Below are 27,228 nucleotides of genomic sequence, written 5' to 3' on the forward strand. Positions count from 1 at the left end.
GTGGTGCTCTATCTTGAATTTTAGGAACTTCCGATGATTCAGATTGGTATTACCCAAGCTGTGTGTTGGGACACTTGGTGTGTAGAAAGCACAGCTGTGTTATGTTGCAACAGCCTGGCTTTCCTGCTTCGCTCTCTTTTATCAATGTTTTGTTTTGAACTAGAGAACAGGAGAAAGTAATGGTGAGAAAAGGGTGATGGTGTGGGTATGGATGTGCCTTCCTCAAGCCCTACACAACCCCTTTGTCTGTTAAAAAAGCCATACGTCATATATGTGGTTGTAGACAGGTTCATACGTGTTTGGACTGCACAGGTGAGGACATAGCAGAATTTGTCAACCCTTTCTGAGCCCAAACAGCTGTGAGATGTGCTTGGACTGAAGCAGGATGAGAAAGAGTGGTTAAGGTGGACAAATTGTGGCAGACCAATAAAAACCAAAACCAACAGTGAGCACAAGCAGACATAATGCCTGCTACAGCCGTAAAAGGTGCATGTGCATTTGGACTAGAACAAGACTAAACCATTAAAGAAAATCAGTCAATTTGAGGATGGCAGCACGCTGGGTGAATTTTTGCAGGTAAGAAAGTTTTTGTGCAGGATAGAAGAAAATAACCAGTATCTGTGGCACAGAGCACTCCTTTCCTGCTTTCGTCATGTAGCCCTGGGGTACCATTGTCCCTGTTTTACAGTTGAGGGAATTAAGGCACAGAGATTAAGCAGTTTGACCAAAGACACAGGGCTAATTGATTCAGACAGGATTTGAACTCCTGTGTTCCACTTGCGAGTGTTGTTTTTGCATTTCCATTTCCGATTCCAATTCCTACACTGGACTAGAGATCATGTTCTTCTGCGTTTACCTGCTCTTGTCCTGGCCTGCCTGCCCTCTCCTAGGAAAAGTGCTTTGGCACTCTTGGAAGAGTCAGTCAGGGGAGCGTCAGCAGATTGTTCCAAGCTTTACGTGTGCAATATTAGTAGCCCAGTCCCTTCTGGTTTATAGTGCTTGACACCTAATTTCCTCCCCGGCAGATAGGGAGGAAACATGATCTCTATCATAACGGCTTCCATTTTCTAGTTTAAATGAGTTTCATTTTCACGTTCATAGATTAAGAAGCATTACATTAAACACACACATACATTGATTTCTTTTTTTTTAATTAATTTATTTTTGGCTGCGTTGTGTCTTTGTTGCTGCGCATGGGCTTTTCTCTAGTTGCAGTGAGCGGGGACTACTCTTCGTTGTGGTGTGCAGGCTTCTCGTGGTGGCTTTTCTTGTTGCAGAGCACAGACTCTAGGCACACGGGCTTCAGTAGTTGTGGCACGTGGGCTCTAGAGTGCAGGCTCAGTAGTTGTGATGCACAGGCTCATGTTGCTCCATGGCACGTGGGATCTTCCCAGACCAGGGCCCGAGCGCACGTCCTCTGCATTGGCAGGCGGATTCTTAACCACTGCGCCACCAGGGAGGTCACTGATTTCTTTTTCTTTTTTTTTATGAGATTACTGAGTAAAAATGTGTGTACATGTGGACAGAACCTGGAAGGCAACAAACAGAAATGTTAGTTATGTTGGAGTGTTGTTTTCATTTGTTCTTACTTTATTTCATGTGGTCTTTGTGTCTGGAGACCTTAGGGAATCTCCAGGTTCAGGGCAATACAATAGCATAAAAGCTGTGGAATGGAACCCACAAAGCCACCTGGAAACACAGGAGCTGGGTTGTCGCTAGCAGCGTGCCCCGGTCAGTGGTTCTCTCAGAGGTGTCTGCTGTATCCAGGAGTCGAGTCCTGTTGTCTCTTCATAGTTAAGTGTCCTGTAATCGTGAGGAAGCAACCCCAAATTGAGGGGCATTCTACAAAACAACTGACCTACCCTCCTCAGAAATCTCAGAGTTATGAAAGACAAAGTGTGAGGAACCTTTCTAGAATAAAGGAGAAGACAAAGACATGACAACTAAGTGTGCTGGGATCCAGAATCAGATTTTGGATCAGGAAAAATAAGTGTGATAAAGGGCATTTTGGGAAACAACTGGCCAGATTTGAGTAAGGGCAATCAGTATATTAAGTGTTGTATCAATGTTAAATTTCCTGAATTTTATAAATGTACTCTGCTGTGTAAAGGGTGTTCTTAGGAGGCACACAGTAAAGTACTTGAGAGGAAGGGCTCATGGTGTCTGCAGCTACTCTCACAGGTTCTACAAAACAGAGTATGTATATATCCACTTGCAAGGAGTATCTAGTCCCTTACAATCAGGCAGGAAGAAATGGGTATGTGTTCGAGGTGGTTTATGAGGCATGTATGTACAGAGAACTCAGGAGGCTGAAAAGGAACTGGTCAGTTCTACAGGGGCAACCTACAGAAAGTCTTCATAGTCACTGTTCAATCTGAGGGAGGGCTGGACGTGGGGTGTTCTAGACTGAGAGAGAGCACACCCAGAAGAAAGATTGCTAATACACGTGCTGGCTCACGGTATTGTGCCAGCAAGGTAGGAGGTGCATCAGGAGGTGCCTGGCAAAGAAGGGCTGGAAAGTGGGCAGGGGCCACCTACTGATGTGCCGTGTGAAGGAGTTTGAACTTCACAGACATGATGGAGATAAGATGCCTTCAGCTGCAAGTTACCTTAAACTCCAGCTAGAATGGCTTAAATGATAGGAAATGTATTTTCTCTCATTACGAGAAGTCTGAAGATGGGGAGGCTTCCAGAGTTGGATAATTTAGCCTAGAGATGGCTTCATGAACCCAGGTGCTTGTATTTTTTCTGCAGCCATCCTTAGTGTTTGAACAGTGTCTCCTCTCCTGGTTGAAGAGGGTTGCCACAGTCCCATGATGAAATCCGGTGAGGAAAAGAGAGATCTTTTTCTGAGCATCCCTTACCATTAGGAAGGAAAACCTTTTCCAGAACTGTCTTGGCTGACTTGCCTTCAGTTCCCTTAGCTGGGATTGTGTCACCTGGAAGGGGAGGTGATTGTGGTGGTTCTTGCTCCTTGCCTGAGAAGGTGTTGCCCTTCCTAAAAGGAACATCCCGGCCAGCCAGCCGAGGAGGTTGTTGGGGGAAGCAGTCAGAAGGGTTTGTGCCATGGAGAAAAAGATTTTCAGTTTTCTTAAAGTGGGTGGTGGGAGGGGGAGTGGCTTTAAAAATTTTTTTTAAAAGCCACATGGACACATCACCTCACCATTTTACCATTACGACTCTATTTTTGGCATATTACTTTCCAGCTACTGCCTACATGCACGTACTTTAGTTCTAATCTTACTCTGTGTGCTATTTTGTGTACAATTTCCATTTGCATGTTTTTACATAACATACATTTTCCTGTATTTGTATAGTCTTCATAATTATTTTAATAGATGTATAGTGTTTTACAGTATTATACAGCAATTTATCAAACCTCTGTTATTGGATAACAGTAATAATAATAGCTAATACTTTCTGAACACTTAGCATCCACAGCCACTGTTTAAGTGCTTTACATTTATTAATTCATTTAGTCCTCACAACAGCCCTATGAGGTGTAGTAGCCATTATCATTCCCAGTTTCTAGATAGGGAAACTGAGGCACAGAAACTCTAACTTAACCAAGGTCACACAGCTAGTAAGTGGGGAGCAAGAAGCAGAGCTGGCATTCAAATGGTGGCAGTATGGGTCTAGAGTTGTAATAACCACTAAGTTAAACTACCTCTGGGTATTGTTTGCATTTGTTTTGATGTTACAGGTAATTCTATGATGAATGTATCTGTACATATCTTGTCCTTTGTACTTGCATGTATAGCCAGGTTGTTGTGGGTTGGACAGTGTGTGGTCAGTGAGGAACTAGAGATGACGTATATAGGCCACATCAGAGAAGTGTTACTTTGAGAGGGACTGGAAAAAAGGAGTTGCTTTCATTTTCATGCTTGATTACTAGGAAGGATGGTCTATTTTGTTTACTGTTTTTTATCTTCCTTTGTGATACTTACCTGCTTATGTCCCTTGTGCATTTTATTCTTGGGATTCAGTGTGCTTAGAATCTTTGTGTAAAATTGACCCTTAACCCTTTCTGTATAATTCAAGTATTTTTTAAGCTCCTATTTTCTTTTACTTTCAATTATTTTTAGTTTCTATATATGTCTTTATTTTCATTTCCTGTAGCTTCAGCACTTTGAGAAACCTCATTTTCTGTTAAGGTTGGGGTTTTTTGATAATTTACCTTTTAAATATGTAATCACTTAAGACTAGGCTTTAATTTCCTCAAATTACTATTTGTCTAACCTGATGCCCAATTACTATTTTACACACATACGTTCTTATAAAGCATTTTAACATCATAATTCAGTGAACTAGTTAAATTTCCATTGTTTTCCTTTAATTTGTATATCTGCATTTGCCATGTACTCCACTATTTAATTACTGTTTTAGAATATATGATAAAATCTATCATTTTAGATAGCCTTCCTCATATCTCTGTTTAACTTTCCCTCCTTCAGAATTTGAAAAATATTCTTCCTGTTTTATTTTCCCAAATGAACTTTCAGATCATTTTGACGTTACTGTTAAGACGTGCTAGTGTTCCATGTTAAACGTCCCTTTAGGTTAAGATCACAGTAACATATGACAGTTGGAGAGCTGTTACGGTTGCTTAGTTTCTCATTTCCGTTTCTGTTTAATTTCTAGATTTTGGATCATTGTTTGACTTGGAAAATGATCTTCCCGATGAGCTGATCCCCAATGGAGGAGAATTAGGCCTTTTAAACAGTGGGAACCTTGTTCCAGATGCTGCTTCCAAACATAAACAACTGTCAGAGCTTCTGCGAGGAGGCAGCAGCTCTAGTATCAACCCAGGAATAGGAAATGTGAGCGCCAGCAGCCCCGTGCAACAAGGCCTCGGAGGCCAGTCCCAGGGGCAGCCGAACAGTGCGAACATGGCCAGTCTGGGTGCCATGGGCAAAAGCCCTCTGAACCAGGGAGATTCTACAGCCCCCAGCCTGCCCAAACAGGCAGCCAGCACCTCTGGGCCCACTCCCCCTGCTTCCCAAGCACTGAATCCTCAAGCACAAAAGCAAGTGGGGCTGGTGACCAGCAGCCCTGCCACGTCACAGACGGGACCTGGGATCTGCATGAATGCTAATTTTAACCAGACCCACCCAGGCCTCCTCAATAGTAACTCTGGCCATAGTTTAATGAACCCGGCCCAGCAAGGGCAGGCGCAAGTCATGAATGGATCTCTTGGGGCTGCTGGCAGAGGAAGGGGAGCTGGAATGCCATACGCTACTCCGGCCATGCAGGGGGCCGCGAGCAGCGTGCTGGCTGAGACGTTAACTCAAGTTTCACCGCAAATGGCCGGTCATGCAGGACTGAACACAGCGCAAGCTGGAGGCATGAGCAAGGTAAGTGAGCTTCGGTGCTTTGAATTCTTTCTACTAACCAGGGGCACATTCCTGTCCTCCTTTAGGCTTTCCTCCTGCCCCTCCCCATGGAAGAGACAGATTTGGTATTTAATGCCCTTCTTTCCAGGATACAGATCCCTGCCCCATGCCTTTAAATTGGAAATTGTTGAAGAAGCCAGCAATAGGCTAGCTTGCACATCAGACAGTTGAAACTTAGGGAATGAGTTTGGACTGATAACCAGTTTTCAGCCCCTGAGGAGAATGTGTGGAAATAGAACCACATGGTTGAAAGAGGCAGCTTCTGCTGGGAATCAGCTTTTTGTTGCATCAGTGAATCCAGTAAAGGCTCTTTACCTTCACTTCACGCAGCTGAGCAAGTTGTTACTCTTCATGCCCTTCCCTTTTTACAACCAACTGGTGAAGTGTCTTTTGTCACAGTCTCCGTTTTACCAACAAAGAAGCTAGGTTCCAAGCTGGTCAGCTACCTGCCGTGGTTAACCGGGAAGAGATAACATGGCAGAGCCAGGGGGCAGCATGGGGCCTCGGGTCCCAGAAGAAACTCAGGTTTTCAAAGTGGGGTCCCTGAACCAGCAGCATCAGTATCACCTGGGAGCTTGTTAGAAGTGCAAAGCTACCGACTCCAGATGGTGTGACGCCTGTGCAGGGTTGAGAGCTCTGCTCCAGGGAAGGGCCTTGCAACTGGTGTGTAGTGTAGGAACTGAATGTGGAGAACAGGGAAGGCAGATGCTAGGGTAGATAGGAGACCACTGGGAAAGCGAGAGCTGACAAGGGAAAGAGTGCGGGCTGATCCCACTGGAGCGCCAAACACCGAGATGCACTGAGAAAAGTCTTCTCAGCTACAGCCACCAGTGCACCTGTTTCAGGCAGTATTTGGTACAGCAGATTCCAGAACAGTAAAACAGTTTGGGCTGTTCTTTGGATTTGATTAGTCCCAAATGAGGGAAAGGGAGAAATCATAGTAGAGCACAGTTTCCCCACAAGGTTGATGCGAGCATTAGGTGACAGCTGTGAACCCTGTGACTGGCTTAGGTAAGAAGAGGAATTTTTTTTCACTTAAGTAAAGGTGAAGTAATGCCAAACGTTAAAATTGCATTTATCTCTTTTGAAGTGTTATTAAGGGGGAATATGAACTTAATTTTTAGTTGTCCCTGGCATTTGCAGAGGGATCTGTGTGTGAGTGTGCCTTTCGGAGTTGGGTTAAGAAAAGATTTCTGTGGGCTTTGGGTTCATGGATAGATTGATGTTTGTTCCTTCCTAATTCACTCATCACTCTTGTCCACACTGCCCAGTTACAAAAAACTATTTCGGAGAATTTAAGTCACATGCAAAAGTAGACATAGGACTCCTGAGTAATCTTAAAAATTATTGAGGGTCCCAAGGAGACTTCTTTAAAACGTGGATATATCTGTCCATATTAGCCACATTAGATACTAAAACAGAATTTTAAAACACAAGCACACATTCCATTAGCCGTTAAGTATAGTGATGTCACATGTCACAGAGCCTCTGGAAAACTCCTCTGTGTTCTTGTAAGGGAATGAGAGCAAAAAAGGCAAATAATGTCTTAGTTTATATGAAAATAGTTTTGACCCCTGAAAGGGACTGAGTCCCTCGACCACACTTGGAGAGCCATTGATAGAATATATATATATTCCTAGAAGTTAGACTTGGCATACCTGAGCACAGTGCCACTCTCACATGTAAATAAATGATTTCCTCATGTCATCAATGTCCACTAAATATTCAAATTTCCAATGGTTGCGTATGTCATGATTTGTTATTACAGACTTTTTCCCCCCAGCTCTGAATAACCTATATTTTATTCAGTTGATATGGCTCTTAAGAATTTATTAATCTCTAGGAGTCTTACAATGTATTTATAGGAGAATCTAGTTGTTTTGCTTGTTTATTTTTTTGCTCTGGGGGTTTCCTATAGTCTGGGCTTTGCTGATAATGTCTGCTTCACTCCATGTTCCTCTGCCAACTTTTTCATTCCTTTGTACAGAGTGACCTTTCTTTCAAACGACACTTAGCTAGTGCTCACTATGTGGAAAGTGAGCCACATTAGTGCTTTGGGGGCAGCCATCTCTGTCCCCTGTAGGTACCTAAAGAGGCTGATGGCAAAGGAGGAGTGGGAACTGGCATTTTTGAAAGGTTGTCATGGCCTTTGGTTGGGACAAAAGAACTAATAGTGGTGGACAAATAGTAGGAGTAAGAGACAAGTTCATTTTAAGCGGAATAAGATTTTAAAATGCACTCAGGGGAAAAGAAACTTTTTTAAAAAGGTAATTTTGTTTGCAAAATTATTGTTACAAAGGAAATGCAGATTTCCTATAAAATAATTTAAATAGTAAAAAAGAGCAGCCCCTCTCTCCTTACAGATAACCACTTCTATCTATACAGATATATTAACACAGATTCTTTTTTAGTATGAAATGGAACCAAACTATTGGGTTGGCCAAAAAGTTCCTTCGGTTTTAAAGTAAAAATAAAAGGCACGTTTTTCATTTTCACCAAGAACTTTATTGAACAACGTATTCACCGTTTTGTTCGACTACCTTCTGCCATTTTTCAGGCAACTTCATAATTCCATCTTCAAAAACTTTTTTTTGAGCAAAGAACTGTTCCAGGTGCCTTTTACAGTCTTCCAGGGAATTGAAATTTTTTCCATTAAGAGAATTTTGTAAAGACCGAAATAAATGGAAATCCAAAGGTGCAATGTCTGGTGAATACAGCAGATGAATCAGAACTTCCCGGCCAAGCTGTAATAGTTTTTGCCTGGTCATCAAAGAAACATGTGGTCTTGTGGTATCTCGATGGAAGATTATGCATTTTCTGTTGACTAATTCTGGACACTTTTTGTTGACTGCTGCTTTCAGTTGGTCTAATTGGGAGCAGCACTTGTTGGAATTAATCGTTTCGTTTTCCAGAAGGAGCTCATAATAGAGGACTCCCAACCCCAAGGGAGATATACACAACATCACCTTCTTTGGACGAAGACCAGTCTTTGGTGTGGTTGGTGGTGGTTCATTTCGCTTGCCCTGTGATCTCTTCCGTTCCATATTATTGTACAGTATCCACTTTTCATTGCCCGCCACAATTTGTTCTAAAAATGAAACGTTTTTGTTATGTCTCAGTAGAGAATCACATGCAGAAATATGATCAAGAAGGGTTTTTTTGCTTAACTTATGTGGAACCCAAACATCAAAACGATTAACATAACCAAGCTGGTGCAAATGATTTGCAGCACTTGATTTGGATATTTTGAGTGTGTCAGCTGTCTCCCGTGTGGTATATAACGTTGATTGTTCTCAGTCTCGATTTGATCGCTATCACCTTCAACTGGTCTACCTAACTCTGGAGCATCATCCAGTAAGAAATCTCCAACATGAAACTTTGCAAACCACGTTTGACACATTCTATCAAGTCACACCACCTTCCCTTCTCCATACACTACACAAATCTTATTTTTGCGTTTAAGTTGCGCTTTTACCTTTCTTGAAATAATAAAGCATAATATGCCAAAAATTTTGCTTTTTTCTTTTCATCCTCAGTATTAAAATGACTACACAAAAATTCACCAATTTTAATGTTGTTTTTTTTTAAATGCACGCTGACATGACAGCTTTTACAATACAATCTAACAAAATTGTTTCAAATGAAGTTAAAGACGGGCTTCCCTGGTGGCGCAGTGGTTGAGAGTCCGTCTGCCGATGCAGGGGACACGGGTTCGTGCCCCGGTCCGGGAGGATCCCACATGCCGCGGAGCGGCTGGGCCCGTGGGCCATGGCCGCTGAGCCTGCGCGTCCGGAGCCTGTGCTCCGCAACGGGAGAGGCCACAACAGTGAGAGGCCCGCGTACCACAAAAAAAAAAAAAAAAAAAAAAAAAGAAGTTAAAGACAATTAAGCACTCCTAGAGCCATCTTACAGGGAAAAAAAGGAAAAAACTGAACAAACCTTTTGGCCAACCCAGTACTTGCTGTTTTACATAACTATATACCCTGGATGCCTTTCCATGCTAGTGTGTGCAGATTTTTCCTTTTTTTTCTACTGATAGCAAGGTATTGCATTTTGTGATGCACCATAATTTATGTACTCCTCTGATGATGAACATTTGGATTGTTTCTGACTTTTCATTAGTACAAACTGCTGCAGTGAATATATCCTTGTGTAGGCATATCCACACGCATCATGGGATAAATTCTGAAAAGTGAGGTTACTGGGTCAAAGACTTTGTTAAACGTTTTGTTTTTAGAAGTAATCATGCACATGGTTTAACAACTAACAGCCAAATTTTTTAAAAATAGCACTAAGGATAAGAACTGAAAAGGTAGTCTCCCTTAATTTTTGACCCTTGGTTCTCCCAAATTCTCTCACCAAAGCCAACTACTATTTCTTATCTATCCTGCCAGAGATGGTCTGTATATATAGAGGTATAGAAAGGGGGTGTGTTTGTGTGCGCATGCGTGTGTGTGTGTGTGTGTGTGTGTGTGTGTGTGTGTAGATATCTCTTCTAAATATGAAGAGTAGTATGGTATAACATCTCTCTCTCTGTCTCCACCCCCAACCCCCACCATGTATAAATGTAGACATACACCTCCTTTCCACCCCTGAACAACGTAAGTTGGAAGTTGTTCCATGTTAGATAGAGCTCTCAGTCCTTCTTACTAGCTATGGTACAGTAGTAGTCCCTGATTTGGCTATATCTTTTTTTTTCTTTTTAATAAATTTATTTATTTATTTATTTTTGGCTGCATTGGGTCTTCGTTGCTGCGCACGGGCTTCCTCTAGTTGTGGTGAGCGGGGGCTACTCTTCGTTGCGGTGCACGGGCTTCTCATTGCGGTGGCTTCTTGTTGCAGAGCACGGGCTCCAGGCGTGCGGGCTCAGTAGTTGCAGCTCGCAGGCTCTAGAGCGCAGGCTCAGTAGTTGTGCACAGCTTGTTGCTTAGTTGCTCCGTGACGTGGGATCTTCCCGGACCAGGGCTCGAACCTGTATCCCTGCATTGGCAAGCGGATTCTTAACCACTGCACCACCAGGGAAGTCCCTGGTTTGGCTATATCTTAATTTATGGGACTAGTGCCCCAATATCTGTACATTTAGATTGTTTCCAGTGTTTTGCTACTTTCACAATTTTTGACTTGTATATATATCTTTGTACAGCTGAGTGTAACAGCTGGATGAATTCTTGGGGGTGAGATTTCTGGATTAAAGGATATTGACATTTTTAATAAGCATAGATATTGCCAGGTTCTCTCCAAAAACATTATGCAAATTACACCCTCACCAAAGTGAATGAGTCCCTGTGCCCCAAATTCTCACCAACACTGAGATTCTTTTACTGATCTGCCATTCTCTTAGGCAGATTGTCTCTTAGGCAGAATGTCTTTTCATAAATTCATGGGCATTGTATTTTGCTGTTGCTTATATTCTCTGTCAACTTTTCTGTTGCACGGTTTCCCATTAATTCTTGTTGGTTTGTATTCTTTATATTCTTTGTATATTAAAAGCTAAAGTCTAAAGACAAAAAAAAAATAGAAACAGAAAGCATAAAGCAGGATGGGAGAAGCAAAATCAAGCATAATAATTTAAAAATATGAAATGGTTCAATTTTTTGACTGAAAATATTATAATTTTAAAAAAAGCTAAAGTCTTTTAATGAGTGAAAGTTTCTCCCCCTTTTTTATTTGCTAAAGTCTGTTTTACCAGGAGAATGGCCACATAGGTTTACAATATGATAGTTCTGAATTTTTACCAAATGGATGTTTTCAGTTTTTATAGAAACAGATTTATCCATTTTTTTTCTTTATGGCTTTTGGGTTTTATGTCATGTTTGGAAATGCATTTCTGTTCCAAAATTATGAAATATTCTGTATTTTTTCCCGTTATATCTTGGATCTTTAACTCAGACTTTATTTTGACTTGAGTGAGATACAGAAATCTAGCTATATACATTTTTCCAAATTATAGTCATCCCAGTACCATTTATTTAGATACTACTAATCCAGCTTCCCCTCCCCCCCCACTGCAGTGACATCATTTTTGGTATATTTTTTTTTTTTTTTTTTTTTTTTGCTGTACGCGGGCCTCTCACTGCTGTGGCCTCTCCCGTTGCGGAGCACAGGCTCCGGACACACAGGCTCCGCGGCCATGGCTCGCGGGCCCAGCCGCTCCGCGGCATGTGGGATCTTCCGGGATCGGGGCACGAACCCGTGTCCCCTGCATCGGCAGGCGGACTCTCAACCACTGCGCCACCAGGGAAGCCCCATTTTTGGTATATTTTATTCAACTTTCAAATATACAGAGTTTAGGTCTATTTCTGGACTTTTTCTTTTGTCTCACAGATCTTTATTTATTCTGTGCCAGAAACTTATTATCCTAGCTGTGTAATGAATTTTAACATATGATGGAGCCAGTTGCCTTTCACTCTTTTTCAAGAATCCAGTATTTTCTTTGCTGTCCTTATAAGATACTCTTCTAGATGTATGGTTCTCAACCCTGTCTGCGCATCAGAATTACCTGGGTTTTTTTTTTTTTTAATGTGATGCCTCATCCCTACTGCAGACCAATTAAGTTAGAATCTCTGGGGCATGGCATGAGCATTGATATAGTTTATAGTTCATCAGATGATTTTCATGGCAGCCAGGGTTGAGAACCTCTGTTTCAGATAAACTTTAGGACTGTTTTTCAGATTCCTAAAAATCAAACAAAAGTCTTGGGACTTGATTGGGATTATATTGAATTTTATAAACTGTTTAAGGGGGATTTTGACATTCTAACAGTTTTGTGGCTTTCCAAGTTGTCTTATCCTGTACATACAAGGTTTGTCTTTTTATGGAGTCTTATGTTGCTCAGAAGCATACTATAGTTTTCTTTATATAGGTAATACATCTTTTTTATTAAGTTTGTTTCTGGATGTATTAATGGGTTTATCATTGCTATTAGAGATGAGCTGTTCTATTTCATTACCTAATTGACTGTTGTTTTAATATAGGAAAGATGTTGATGTATACATGTCAATTTGGTAATCTGGCCACGTTATGGAGTTCTCTTGTTTATTCTAGTACTTCTTCAGGTGATTCTCTTGGGTTTTCCTAGTAAGCAGTCATCTTTTGCATTACTGATACTTTTGTCTTCTTGGCAGTATTTCTACCAGTGTTCATGCTCTTGGGAATCCCTGTCTTGTATCTGACTTAAATGGAGATGTACGTAGTGTTTTTTTATTAAGTATAATGTGAGCTTTGGTTTTCAATCTTTTAAAATTGGAGTGTAATCTATTACTCATTTATTGGATGCTGGATTTTATCAATTCCCTTTTGACATCTATAGTGGTTACCCTGTGATTTTTTTTCTCCTTTGTTTTATTTATGTGACAAATTATCTCAGTAGGTTTCCTACTATCCAACTGAACCATCTCTGTAATTGTGAAATTGAAAGTTAATGTTTTGCTGAATTTTATTGGCTAGCATTCATTTAGAATTTTTGCTTCTCACTAATCAACAGTGAGATTGATCTGTAGTTCTTTTTTGTGTTTTGTCAGGTTTTGATATCAGGGTTGTGTTAATTTGGTCAGAAAGAGTTTGGAAGCTGTTCACATCTGTTTTCTGGAACAGTTTCGAATTTGAATGATCTGTTCCTTGAAGAATTGAGAAACCATCTGTACAACTGTATGGGCTTGAAGCTTTTTTCCTGGAGGGTGACCTAAGATCTTTGACAATACTCCATTAGACTATTGGTCTCTTGAGTCAATATATTTTTCTTTTAGAAAAGTCTAAATATATTTTTATTCTTAAGAAAACCTCAAAATGTTTAACTTCTACTCATTAAAAAATATAAAGTGGGTACCATTCCCATGTTACAGATTAGAAATGGAGGCACACAGAATGGAGAGGAGAAATTATTTCATTAAAAAAAAAACATATCATGCCATGTTAACATTATTGCCATGTTGCTGAAATGGCTTATGTTTTCTATTTTAAATGTTTTCTTTAAGAGTCACACAAAATTAGGAATGAGAAAGTAGAAATAATCACAAACATCAGGAAAGTCCAAAATTGTAAGAATTTTTGTATAACTCTTAATTAATTGTAAAGCCTGGATAAAAAGAATTTTAATTAAAATATAGATTGTAAAACTGATCCAAGAACAGGCTGCACAGGTTAGTGATTTAAGAGACCCTTAGCCAGACTTCGTGGGATCCGATCCTGGCTGTGCTGTGTGATCGTGGAAAGTTACTCAGCTTCCCTCTATTCCCTTCATTCTGTGTGCCTCCATTTCAACAGTAGGAAACCTCATATGTTATCTTTTCGGTAGCATGCTCTAGTTTTCTACAGAAAATAACCCAAACACTTGTCTTTTAGGAGGAAAGCAAAAAAGATATTTAAAGATAAATTTAAGGGGACTTCCCTGGTGGTCAAGTGGTAAAGAATCCGCCTTACAATGCAGGGGACTCGGGTTCAATCCCTGGTCAGGAACTAAGATCCCACATGCTGCAGGGTAACTGAGCCCACATGCCACAACCACTGAGCTCGTGCGCCTCAATTGGAGCCCACGTGCCACAACTAGAGAAGAGAAAACCTGCATGCCACAACTAGAGAGGAGCCGCGCACCACAATGAAAGGTCCCGCATGCCTCAATGAAGATCCCATGTGCAGGGGGCTTCCCTGGTGGCGCAGTGGTTGAGAGTCCGCCTGCTGATACAGGGGACACGGGTTCGTGCCCTGGTCCGGGAAGATCCCACATGCCGCAGAGCGGCTAGGCCCCTGAGCCACGGCCGCTGAGCCTTTGCGTCCAGAGCCTGTGCTCCGCAACGGGAGAGGACACAGCGGTGAGAGGCCTGCGTACTGCAAAAAAAAAAAAAAAAAAAAAAAAATCCCATGTGCCACAACTAAGACCCAGCACAGCCAAAAAGAAATTAAATAAATAAATAAATAATAAATCTCTAAAAAAAATAAATAAAGATAAATTTAAGTGGGAATTGGAAGCTATACACTCAAGTTCTTCTCCTGGCTAGGGGTATTGAGAGTTGTTGCTCTGCACAGAGAAGGTGGCAGAGGGAAGCCAGACACTGGTTGAAAGAGGAAGGTATTTTGATGTATCTGGGCAAGGGGTCCATACTCTTTATAGTTCTGAGGTTGATAAATGCTTTTACAGCCTTAGAAATCCTTTCAGTCCTTTCTTATAAGTAATGTATTGGAAATAAGGGACCAAAATAGTTTGTGTGGTAAGGCTTCTTCACAGGGGGTTAGATTAGGGCTTATTTTTTAATAAGATTTTTGGAATATTGTTCTTTTTTTAGAAAGTGGTCAGAAAACGGGGAGCTAGCTTTCTGTAGAGCTCTCCCTGAGGAGTGAAGGGTTGTTGTTTTTTTTAAAAAATAAATAAATTTATTTATTTATTTATGGCTGCGTTGGGTCTTCGTTGCTGCGTGTGGGCTTTTTCTAGTTGCGGCGAGCGGGGGCTACTCTTTGTTGTGGTGCATGGGCTTCTCGTTGCGGTGGCTTCTCTTGTTGCGGAGCATGGGCTCTAGGCGTGCGGGCTTCAGTAGTTGTGGCATGAGGGCTCAGTAGTTGTGGCTCATGGGCTCTAGAGCACAGGCTCAGTAGTTGTGGCACATGGGCTTAGTTGCTCCACGGCATGTGGCATCTTCCCGGCCCAGGGCTCGAACCCGTGTCTCCTGCATTGGCAGGCGGATTCTTAACCACTGCGCCACCAGGGAAGTTCTGGGGTGAAGGTTTTGATTTTTAGATCCAGTCAACCAACATTTTGGTCAGATAAGATAAAGTGGTCGTTCTCAGACTTGGTGTCCAGCACAGGCACTGCAGGCTTGTTAACCCAGAGTGCTGGGCCTCCCCAGAGTTCCTGATTCAGTAGGTTTGGGGTGGGGCCTGAGAATCTGCTATTCTTGCCAGCTCCCAGGTGACCGTGGTTGTGCTGATCAGCGACCACACTCCGAGAATTGGCATGCTGAAGGGATAGATTAGCTGCATATGGTCAGTAAGACAGGAGTAGGGCCAAATTGGCTGTTCAGAATAAGTGACTCACCTTCTCTATTTTGGAATGATAATTGGAAATTTCTAACATTTAATAGCAAGAGAAATAATACTGTACATTTGTCTGATCCTTTTCTCTTTCTCATGTAATGTCATCTGATCCTTGAAATAATGCGAAGGAAACAAGGAAGTTTTTTATTAAGTAAATCCTAATTTGGCCTTTTTGAAAAAGATCACAATGGAAGTAAATGGTCAGTTTATAGAATGAAAAGGTTGAAAGCTTTGAATTAATACAGTGTGCTGTGTGATAATTATATAGCTCCTGTAGGCACAGGTTTTTGGTAGAAATATTAAGCAGTCTTGTACTGGCTCAATAATTGTGTCATGACTTTAATGGAGAATATGTGATTCAGGATGTACTGAACTTCCCATGATAATTATCCATGAATTTATTTTTAAATTTTTTTAATTAAATGAGGTTGTATATGTATATTTAATGGCTTTACCCACAGATTGTACTGACCTGCTGCTGCTCCTGTCGTTGTTGTCATCATCATCATCGTTAGTAGCAGCAGCAGCAGCTTCAGCAGCTCAAACTGCCTTCCCCAGATGCAGTACAGCCAAGTGCTTAAGAGCAGAGGTTGGGATCTGGAGTAAGCTGCCTCAGTTCAAGTTCAGGCTCCACTAATTATTAGCTGTGGGAAAATAATATAATCACTCTGGGTCTTAGCTGTTTGTCTTTTTTTTTTTTTTTTTTTTTTTTTTTGCGGTATGCGGGTCTCTCACTGTTGTGGCCTCTCCCGTTGCGGAGCACAGGCTCCGGACGCGCAGGCTCAGCAACTATGGCCCACAGGCCCAGCCGCTCCGCGGCATGTGAGATCTTCCCGGACCGGGGCACGAACCCGCGTCCCCTGCATCGGCAGGCGGACTCTCAACCACTGCGCCACCAGGGAAGCCCTGTTTATCTTTTATTATTATTTTATTTTTTTTATTTTTTTTGCTGTACGCGGGCCTCTCACTGTTGTGGCCTCTCCCGTTGTGGATCACAGGCTCCGGACGCACAGGCTCAGCGGCCATGGCTCACGGGCCCAGCCGCTCCGCGGCATATGGGATCCTCCCAGACCGGGGCACGAACCCGTATCCCCTGCATCGGCAGGCGGACTCTCAACCACTGCGCCACCAGGGAGGCCCACCCCTGTTTATCTTTTAAATGAGGATAATAATAGTATCTGCCTTTGAGAATTGTATAGATTAAGAGGGGATAGTAATAATATCTACCTCATAGAATTGTGCTAATTAAATGAGATGGTGTATGTATAGCTCTTAGCACAGTGTCTGCGTTTACTGTAAAACCTTCAGAGAAGATGGGTTAGTTAGCTGGTTAGTTATGCTTTCTTACATAAAGGATTTGAGATAATCACATTTGAAGTGATGAGACTGCTTTTCTACTGTTTTCAGAGAATTATTTTCTAGTAATAAAAATAGTTGATTGTACAAAAATTGAAAGTTTAGAGAAGAAACCATAATCTTATCACCCAGTTCATAATTGGTGTTAACTTTTTGATGTTTTCCCTAGCGGTCTTTTATCTATAAATTATGTATCTCTTTTTAAAGTCAAAGTTGGAGTTATATTTCTTTTTTTTCCAGTTAACTTTGTAACTGATCATTTTCTGTAGCACAAACTGAATGAATGTTTTGCATAATAGCAACATTGAGTACTTTGATAAGTCTCCAGGATGACTACTTTGAAGAGTATACTTGTAAGAAAAACCAATCAGCTTTGTTACTTTCTAACTAAAGGTCAACAGTTAGGATCTGGGGTTAAAGACCTACATGTATTAATTTTTAAAATATTTTATTGTTTTACTTTCATTATTAATATTTTTAAAGGTATAATTTACATAGAGTGAAATGCACAGACAGATCTTAAGTGTTACAGTTTGATTTGTCAAAACTCATGCCCATGTAACCCGTACCCTTATTAAGATACAGGGCATATTCATTACCCCAGAAAGTCTCTTTGTATTCCTCCCTTTTCCTGTTCTCTCCACCCTCATGTCTGCTGTCACTACTGATTTCTTTCACCATGGATGAGTTTTACCTGTTCTCAAACTTCATAGAAATGGAATTCGGTAATGTGGGTTTTTTTGTTTCTGGTGAGGCTTCTTTTGCTCACAGTGTGTTTTTGAGATTCATCCATGTTATTGCCTGAATTTAGTAGTTCTTTTTATTGCTAATTAGTATTCTGTTGTATTAATATACCATGATCTGCTTATCTAGTCTCCTATTCATGGACGTTGTGGTAGTTTCCGGTTTGGAGCTGTTAAGAATAAAGCTTCTTGTATAAGTCTTTGTGTGGACATATAAATTTTCAGTTCTCTTAGATAAATAACTAGGAATGGAATTGACTGGATAAGGAGGGGTCTGTTTCTGGACTCTAGTCTGGGAGTCAGCAAACTATAGCCCATGGGCCAGATCTGGCCCACAGCCTAAGAATGGTTTTTATGTTTTTAAACGATTGGTTAAAAAACAAACTAACAAACAAGTAAATAAAAGAATGAGGGATGGAAACCATAGGTCACCTGCTAAGACTAAAGTATTTACTAACTGGACCTTTACAGAAAAAGTCTGCCACCCCTGTTCTAGTCCATTCCATTGATCTGTTTATTTCTTTAGCTTTATGGTAAGTATTAAAATCGGGTTGCTTGGGCTTTCCTGGTGGCGCAGTGGTTGAGGGCCTGCCTGCCGATGCAGGGGACACAGGTTCGTGCCCCGGTCAGGGAAGATCCCACATGCCGTGGAGCGGCTGGGCCCGTGAGCCATGGCCGCTGAGCCTGTGCATCCGGAGCCTGTGCTCCGCAACGGGAGAGGCCACAACAGTGAGAGGCCTGCGTACCGCCAAAAAAAAAAAAAAAAAATCGGGTTGCTTAATTTCTCATTTTCATTTCTGTTTAATTTCTAGATTTTGTGTCATTGTTTGACTTGTTTGTTGCTAATATGGAGAAATATAATTGGTTTTTCTTTATTAACATTATATCCTGTAACTTTGCTAAACTCACTTGTTAGTTCTACTTATTTGGTAGATGCCTTAGAATTTTCTAGGTCATGTTGTCCTTGTAAAATAAAGACAGTTTTACTTCTTCCTTTCTAATCGGTATGCTTTTTATTTTTCTGGCTTTACTGCTCTGCCTGAGACCTTCAGTGTTTAATAAAAGTGTGGAGAGCATACATCCCCTGTCTTATTCTGGATCTGTGGAGGAAGACATTCAGTCATTTATTAAGCATGGTGTTAGTTGTAGGCTTTTAAAGGTATCCTTTGTCAGGATGAAGAAGCCCCCTACTCTACGTAGTCTGCTGAGTCATTTTATCATAGATGATTGCTGAATTTCATCAAATACTTTTTCTGTATCTATTTAGAGGATCAGGTGGATTTTCTTTATTCTATTAATGTGGTAAAGTACATCTTTCTGAATGTTGAACCAACCTTACAGTCCTGGGATAACCTCCCTCGATCGTGATGTATTAACCTTTTTACGTTCTACTGGATCTGATTTATTTTATTTATTTATTTTTTAAACCGAGTTAGAATTTTCCTTCCTTCCTCCCTCCCTCCCAACCTCCCATTTTTATTTGGCTGTGCTGGGTCTTAGTTGTGGCGCACGGGATCTAGTTCCCTGACCAGGGATCGAACCCAGGCCCCCTGTGTTGGGAGCTAAGAGTCTTAACCACTGGGCCACCAGGCAAGTCCCAGATCTGATTTATTAGAATATTGTTTAGGATTTATGCGTCTATATTCATGAGGGATATGGGTCTATAATTTTCTTGCAGTGTCCTGATATGGTTTTGGTATCAAGACTACACTGGTTTGTTCCCTCTTCCTTCCTTTTTGAATTCAGTATTTTTTCTTAAAATATTTGATAAAATTCACCAGTGAGACCATCTGGGTCTGGAGTTTTCCTTGTGATAAGGTTTTAAACTATAATTTGATTAGTTTAATAGGTACAGAATTATTCATATTTTTCATTTCTTCTTGTGTTAATTTTGATAATTTGTGTTTTTCAAGGAATTTATCCATTTCATCTAAGGTCTTGAATTTATTTGGCATAAAAGGATTCATAATATTCCCCTAATTTCCTTTTAATTTCTACAGACTCTGTAATAATGTCCATTGCCCCCTCTTTCAATCTCATATTTATAATTTTATGTTTCTCTCCTTTTTCCCTGATCAGTCTGGGTAGGGATTTGTCAACTTTATTGGTATTTTCAGACAACCAACTTTTGACTTGTTAATATTCTCATTTTTATAGATCATTGATTCTCTTTTTGTTATTTTCTCTTTTCTACTTTGGGTTTTCTTTGCTCTTTCTAACCTCTTGGGGTAAATGCTTAGATCATTGATTTTAGACTTTTCCAATATTAACATTTGAGCAATAAATATTGGTCTGCACTGCATTTCATAAATTTTGATAGGTTTTTATTATCATTTAGTTCAGAATATTTTTATATTTTACTTGTGATTTCTTCTCTGACTCATGTTTCTTTTTTTTAAATTTATTTATTTTTGGCTGTGTTGGGTCTTCACTGCTGCACGTGGGCTTTCTCTAGTTGTGGCGAGCCGGGTCTACTCTTTGTTGTGGTGCGCAGGCTTCTCATTGCGGTGGCTTCTCTTGTTGTGGAGCACAGGCTCTAGAGGCGCGAGCTTCCATAGTTGTGGCACGTGGGCTCAGTAGTTGTGGCTTGCAGGCTCTAGAGCACAGGCCCAGTAGTTGTGGTGCGCAGGCTTCTCATTGCGGTGGCTTCTCTTGTTGTGGAGCACAGGCTCTAGAGGCGCGAGCTTCCATAGTTGTGGCACGTGGGCTCAGTAGTTGTGGCTTGCAGGCTCTAGAGCACAGGCCCAGTAGTTGTGGCGCATGGGCTTAGTTGCTCTGCAGCATGTGGAATCTTCCCAGACCAGGGCTTGAACCTGTGTCCCCTGTATTGGCAGGCAGATTCTTAACCACTGCGCCACCAGGGAAGCCCTGACTCATGTTTCTATGTAGAAGTGTGTTGCTTAATTTTCAAATATTGGGGATTTTTGCAGATATTATTTTGTTATTGATTTCTAATTTTATTGTGGTCAGAGAACATGCTCTATATGATTTTTGTCCTTTGAAATTTACCGAGACTTGTTTTATGGCCCAGCATATGGTCTGTCTTGATGAATGTTCTGCATATGCTGGAAAAGAATGTGCCTCCTACAGTTGTAGGGTGTAGCATTTGTAAATGTCAATTAGAGTAAGTTAATTGTATTCAAATCGGCAACGTCCTTACTGATGTTTTTTCTGTCTCTTCTATCAGTTACTGAGAGAATATTAAAAATATCCAACTGGGCTTCCCTGGTGGCACAGTGGTTGAGAATCCGCCTGCCGATGCAGGGGACATGGGTTCGTGCCCTGGTCCCAGAAGATCCCACATGCCGCGGGAGTGGCTGGGCAACGTGAGCCATGGCCACTGAGCCTGCGCGTCCGGAGCCTGTGCTCCGCAAAGGGAGAGGCCACAACAGAGAGAGGCCCGTGTACCGCAAAAAAAAAAAAAAAAAAAAAAATCCAACTATAATTTATAGATTTTTCTATTTTTACTTTAACTAGAATGAAATTTGATTACTTATTTCATGTATTTTGATGCCCTTTTATTAAGTGAATATACATTTTGGATTACTATGTCTTCCTGATGAACTTTTTATCATTCTACATGGTTCTCTTTATTTCTATTAATATTCTTTGTCTCATTAACATAGCTGCTCCCACTCTTATTAATATTTGCAAAGGATATCTTTTTTACCCTTTTGTTTATGTCTTTATATTTAAAGTGTGTCTCTTGGAACGAACATATAGTTGGAACTTGTTTTTAATTTATTCTGACAATCTTTGTCTTTAAATGGAAGGTTTAGTTTATTATCATGAAATGTTGATACAGTTAGACTTAGGTCCACATCTTGCCATTTGTTTTCTATTTGTCCCTTCTGCATATTGTTCTCTTTTTTTCTCTTTGTTCCTTTCCTGCTCTTCTTTTGAAGGCTGATTTCAACATCTTTGTCATCTCTCTGTTTGTTCCATTTTCAGTCTTTTGTTCGTTTGTTTAAATATATAATTCCAGTTACGGGTCACATTTTCCTGCCTCTTTGCATGTTTAGTGATTTTTGATTATGTAGTGGATATTGTGGATATGTTGTTGAATAAGTTTTGTTGTCTTCCTTTAGGGAGTGTTGGATTTGTTCTGGGAGACATTTGACTCCACTCTTTGTATTCCTCTTGGGTGTTTTTCCGTCACTGCAAACATTTTAGGAACCATTCTCAATCCCAGCCATTAACATGTCTCTCAGACTTTAACACAGACTTGGGCAGGGCTTCTTAAACTTTAATGATTTGCAGATCACCTGGGGATATTGTTAAGGTGCAAATTCTGCTTTGGGAGGTCTTGGGAGTGGGGTGCTTTGAATCTGCTTTTCTCACCAGCTCTAGGAGGGGCAGTTGTTGTGGCTGTACCCTCCAGGCACTGGGAGGTCTCCCCATCTTGATGGTGTGAGCGTAAGTTAGGGTATGTAATAGGTGCCCATTGGTGATTGGATATATCACACTTCAAAAGTTATCTGTTGTTTCTTTCCTTGTTCAGTGTAGAAAGTTGGGAAGTACTAAACCTAACATTCTTTATGTAAATGGGTCCAAAGCATGACTTCAAGGACCGACTTCTCCAAAATGTTTCTGCAATATTTTGGAAAGAGTTACGTTTACTGTAGACAGTAATTTGCTGTCCATCTGTCACCAAGTTAAAACATTTAGGGTTTTTATGTTGATTACCGCATAATACTTATGGCATTTTTCAGAATTACATAATGACTATAACATAAAATTTCAGTATGATCCTTTTATGAACACGGATAACAATTACTGTATTTACTCTTTCTGAATTATGGTAAGAGAAGAGCAGGCAAGGAATGACACTTCTGGGCTGGGGTGCTGATTGTACTGGGCTCTGTGCTGGGTGCTTTGCAACACAATCTCAATTCACCTCATGTTTAATAATCCTGTGAGGTACATGCCATATCTGTTTTGCACATGGAATAAAATATTCTGAGCCACTTTTCTGTCTCCCAGGAAATTATTCAAGATGACACATGTTAGAAAGTGGCAGACTTGACTTACAACCCATCCATGTCTGACTCCAAGGTCTGTATTTTTTCTACTACACCATTTTGTCTGTAATATACCAGGATTCAACATAAGATGGAGAAGTGCATAATACCTAATTTTCTGTGTATGGATCAGGTTTTACCCCCATCTACAAAATTTATAGAATAGATAACTTGGAGAGTGAGTCTAATTTCCCAGGAGTATTTTTTGTTGTACAGAAGGATTTGCTGCTTACACCCTTCTAGAAACACACATGTATACTGTGGGCCTTGCCTGTGGTCTCATTGGGCTGTGGCTCTCAATCTGAAATAGTAATTCAGCCAAGCAAGTTTTGCGAGACCCATAAAGAAGTTGATTTTTCTGGCTAGTGAAAAAGTGTTTACCTCCCATGTGGGAGGCCAGCATAGTTATAATTACTTTTTATGTGATTTTTTAAAGTGATCTTGTCTCTTAAAATTTTTTTTTAAAACAATACTACTACTGTAGCAAAGAAAGGTTTCATTTGTGACTTTCTGGGTTTTTTAAATTTTCAAAACACACCAAAGAACGATATAATCAACATCTATGTTTCTGTTAGTCAGAATTAACACATGTTGATATTTTTCAGATTTTCTTCACAGTTTTTTTTTTCTTAATTTTTATTTTTATTTTCGCCACACCACATGGCTTGTGGGATCTTAGTTCCCCGACCAGGGATCGAACCTGGGCCCATGGCAGTGAAAGTGCCAAGTCTTAACCACTGGACCACCAAGGGAATTCCCTTTTCACTTTTAAAGTAGACACTTTTTTGGAAAGTTTTAGATTTTTAGAAGAATTGGAAGACAGTATTGAGGATTCCTATATTTCTTCCTCCCCCCATTACTATTTCCCATATTATTATATTTGTATATTTGTCACAATTAATGAGCCAATATTGATACATTATTATTAACTGAAATCCATACAGATTTCCTTAATGTTCCCCTAATGTCCTTCTTCTTTTTTGAAGATTTCATCCAGGATACCACATTATATTTGTTATGTTTTCTTAGGCTCTTCTTGGCTGTGACATTTTCTCAGACTTTCCTTGTTTTTGATGACTTTGACAGTTTTGAGGAGGACTGGTCAGGTGTATTTAGGATGCCCCATTATTGGGATTTGTCTTATGTGTTTATTGTGGTAAGACTGGGGTTTTAGACTTACGGGGTTATGGAAGGAAGATCATAAAGTGTCATTATTTTTTAATTAATTAATTTATTTTGGCTGCATTGGGTCTTCGTTGCGCACGGGCTCTCTCTAGTTGCGGCGAGCAGGGGCTACTCTTCATTGCGCTGCGCACTTCTCATTGTGGTGGCTTCTCTTGTTTCAGAGCACGGGCTCTAGGTGCATGGGCATCAGTAGTTGTGGTGCACGGGCTTAGTTGCTCCAAGGCACGTGGGATCTTCGGGACCAGGGATCGAACCTGTGTCCCTAGCGTTGGTAGGTGGATTCTTAACCACTGCGCCACCAGGGAAGTCCTAAAGTGCCATTTTTATCACATGGCAAAGGGTGCATATTGTCATCATGGCTGATCACATGGTTGTGTAGCTTACCTGGCTGAGTTCGTGTTTCTGCTGTACTGTTCCATTCCCTCCCCTTTCTAGCCTGTCCTCTTGGAAAGAAGTCACCATGCACAGCCCACACTTAAAGAGTGGGGTTGGGCTTTATCTCCCTCGTGGTGGGGTGTCTGTGTAACTTATTTGGAACGCTTCTGCATGGGAGATTTGTCTCTTTTTCATAGTTTTTTAAAATAAATGAAATTAAATCTAACAGATTAAAAATCTAAGTGTGTTATACACGATATACATGGTACGCTATACATACTCATCTCATTAAAAAAAACTTGGTATTATTAAAATTGATACATATAGATTTGATTCTTTTTTTTTTTTGCGGTACGTGGGCCTCTCACTGTTGTGGCCTCTCCCATTGCGGAGCACTGGCTCCCGATGCGCAGCCTCAGCGGCCATGGCTCATGGGTCTAGCCGCTCCGTGGCATGTGGGATCTTCCTGGACCAGGGCACAAACCCGTGTCCCCTGCATTGGCAGGCGGACTCTCAACCACTGCGCCACCAGGGAAACCCTGATTCATTTATTTTTAACATCTGTTCATATGACTTAAAATTCTTCTTTAATTTTTTTGTATTAAAATTTTTCTGTATTTGTGCAGATTTTTGAGTATACACATAACACTCTAAAAACTTTGCCTTTTACAAGAACTTAAAGCAGTGGGGTGTAGCTGAATCTCAGAAACAAGAGGTTTTTGTCTTTTTTTTTTTTTTTTTTTTGTGGTACGCGGGCCTCTCACTGTTGTGGCCTCTCCCGTTGCGGAGCCCAGGCTCCGGATGTGCAGGCTCAGCAGCCATGGCTCACGGGCCCAGCCGCTCCGCAGCATGTGCGATCTTCCTGGACCGGGGCACGAACCCATGTCCCCTGCATCGGCAGGCGGATTCTCAACCACTGCGCCACCAGGGAAGCCCGAGGTTTTTGTCTTAATAATTGTTAAAATAAAAATTACTCACAAATGGAGTTTCCCCCAAACATTTTTTATTTTTCTTTGATCATCTTTGCTACAGTTGGTAAAATGCATTCTGTGCAAAAATTCCTTTTCTTCCCCCTTTTGTTATCTGCTGAGGAGTGAGCACCTTTCCTGAATGTTCTAATGAACAAGTGTCCAGAGTGCTCTAAACAACACCAGATCAGAGCTATGAATTGGTTGTTGATGACATTTTCTGTTCAGGAGATGCAAGTAATTATCAGTGGATTGTAATTCCAAAGCCATAGTTCTGTATAATTACATCTGTGCATATTATTGTATATTTTAGCGTACGAATGTGGCACTTGGGTTTGTAGCTTTTGAAAAATGGCATGATTGCAGTGGTTGCTTTGTTATTACCAAGTGGAAACTTCATGCCCTCAATAATGAGTCGTTTAAATCTGTTTTTCTGCCCAGTGTTTGAAGAATGAACTGGAAAACAAGCCATCTTAAGTCCTAGAACAAGGCAAGAGATAGGTAATACCGGGAAATGCCAACTTCATACATTGTATTGGAATTACTGACCTTGTAAATTACAAGTTACAACGCATGCCCATCTGTTTTCAGTATTGTAGAAAATTTATTCACTTTAGAGAATCCTGTCTGATGTTAGAGATTTTCTGTGCTCTATTTTTGGAAAGAGATCTTAAAGGCACCTCAAGATTGCACAGTGCTTTGTGGTTTTCAGAGCATTTTCCTATGTGCTGTTACATTTAAGTTGGAAACAGGAAGTCTGAGCAGCCCTTTGTGCATGGTGTACAGGAGTGTATGGTCTCATTGGTGAGCGGCCATGCTGATAGGGCTATGGGGGAAAGCACTGGGGCATGGAGATAAGGGACAGACCAAGGGGAGGTTCGGAGCGTTGTTTTCTCCCCTGAGAACTTGGCACATTTTGCTTGGAGATTGGCTGTAGAATGGGAGGTGCTGGCCTGCTTGGCAGTTGTACTTTTAAAGTTGTCAGGGTGTGGCTGCACCTAGCTGTGCGACTGCCGCATGTGGATTCATTAAAGGAAAGGTGTGCGGAGATGGGAGTGGCCGGAAGATGGAAGGTGGTGACTCTCAGGTCAGTCTGTCAGAATCTGATTGGAGACATCATAGCAGCTTTCATTCCTGTCTGTCGATTTTGCAAGTGTTGCTCTTCAGAGACAGAACTTACCTCTTATAAGTAATAATCAAATTAATAACCAGCTTACTTCTGCTGTTCCCAGTATTGATGTTCATTTTAATTAATACCTTCGATCTATCAGTCAACTCCCAGCCAGATGGCTGGTCATCTAGTCCGATTTTTGTGGGTATCTGAGTAGAGAGAGACTTTGAAACTGCAAGAGTAACTTCTCTAGGCCTAGTGGATACCCAGGCCCCTTCTTGAGATGTCTTACCGTATTCTCATTCACGGTGATGATGCTGAACAGCACCCGTCACTGATGAATATTACAGTTACTATTTAGTCCACTTCTCAAGACCCACCTCAAGTTAGACCACCTGAGCTGTTTGTCCATAGGGCCAGGGCCCCCCCCTCCCCGCTTCAGACTCCATTTAGCAGTCAGTGTTGTTGCCACCTGCTGACAGCGCACATGTGTTTTCCTTGTAGCTTGTGTCTCTTGCCTTGGGCTTGAGAGGACGTAGCCCTGCATGCTATGCACCTCCACCACCCCGTAGTACCTCCCTTCTGGAAGATGCTTAATAGACATCATTCTAATAATTGATAACGTGTATATTACCACTGCCTTTTCAGCTTCCACTGTGCCAAAGATCAGAGCATCATTGCTAACAGCTGAGAGCTAGGAGGCAGGTGGGCTTTAGTGAGAGTTGGGCAGATGTGATAGCAGCTGGATCATCTCCTTGCTGGAATAGGTGCTACTCCTGAAATAGGTACTTTCCAACTGTAAAAGTACCTCACTATCGAAACCCGAGAGCCAAACACATTCTGGTAAATCCCTCATGATCCAGTCTCTTGCCTGTTGCTCTCCAAAGCTCAGGTACCAGATAGATTCAGATGAAATGGTATCCCTGCTCCCTGAAATATGAACCAAGATTAAGGTAGCAGGATAATTGTGCCTTTGTTGTATCAGGAGTCACTCACGAAATTTCCAAGTTGATGAACATAAGCTACTAAAGCAACATATAGCGTTTTATATCC

General features: G+C 41.1%; 1 protein-coding gene across 1 annotated transcript in view; it reads left to right on the plus strand.

Moving 5' to 3' along the window:
• The window catches only part of CREBBP (CREB binding lysine acetyltransferase), a 135,717-nt gene that overhangs the window by 19,365 nt on the left and 89,124 nt on the right, over window positions 1–27,228 (plus strand). The window contains exon 2 of the mRNA XM_082643822.1: window positions 4,642–5,354. Within this exon, the coding sequence (XP_082499948.1) occupies window positions 4,642–5,354 (713 nt within the window). The remainder of the gene's footprint in view (window positions 1–4,641; window positions 5,355–27,228) is intronic.

This window comes from Mesoplodon mirus (assembly GCF_964341445.2).
Source record: "Mesoplodon mirus genome assembly, chromosome: 15".
NCBI lineage: Eukaryota > Metazoa > Chordata > Mammalia > Artiodactyla > Ziphiidae > Mesoplodon > Mesoplodon mirus.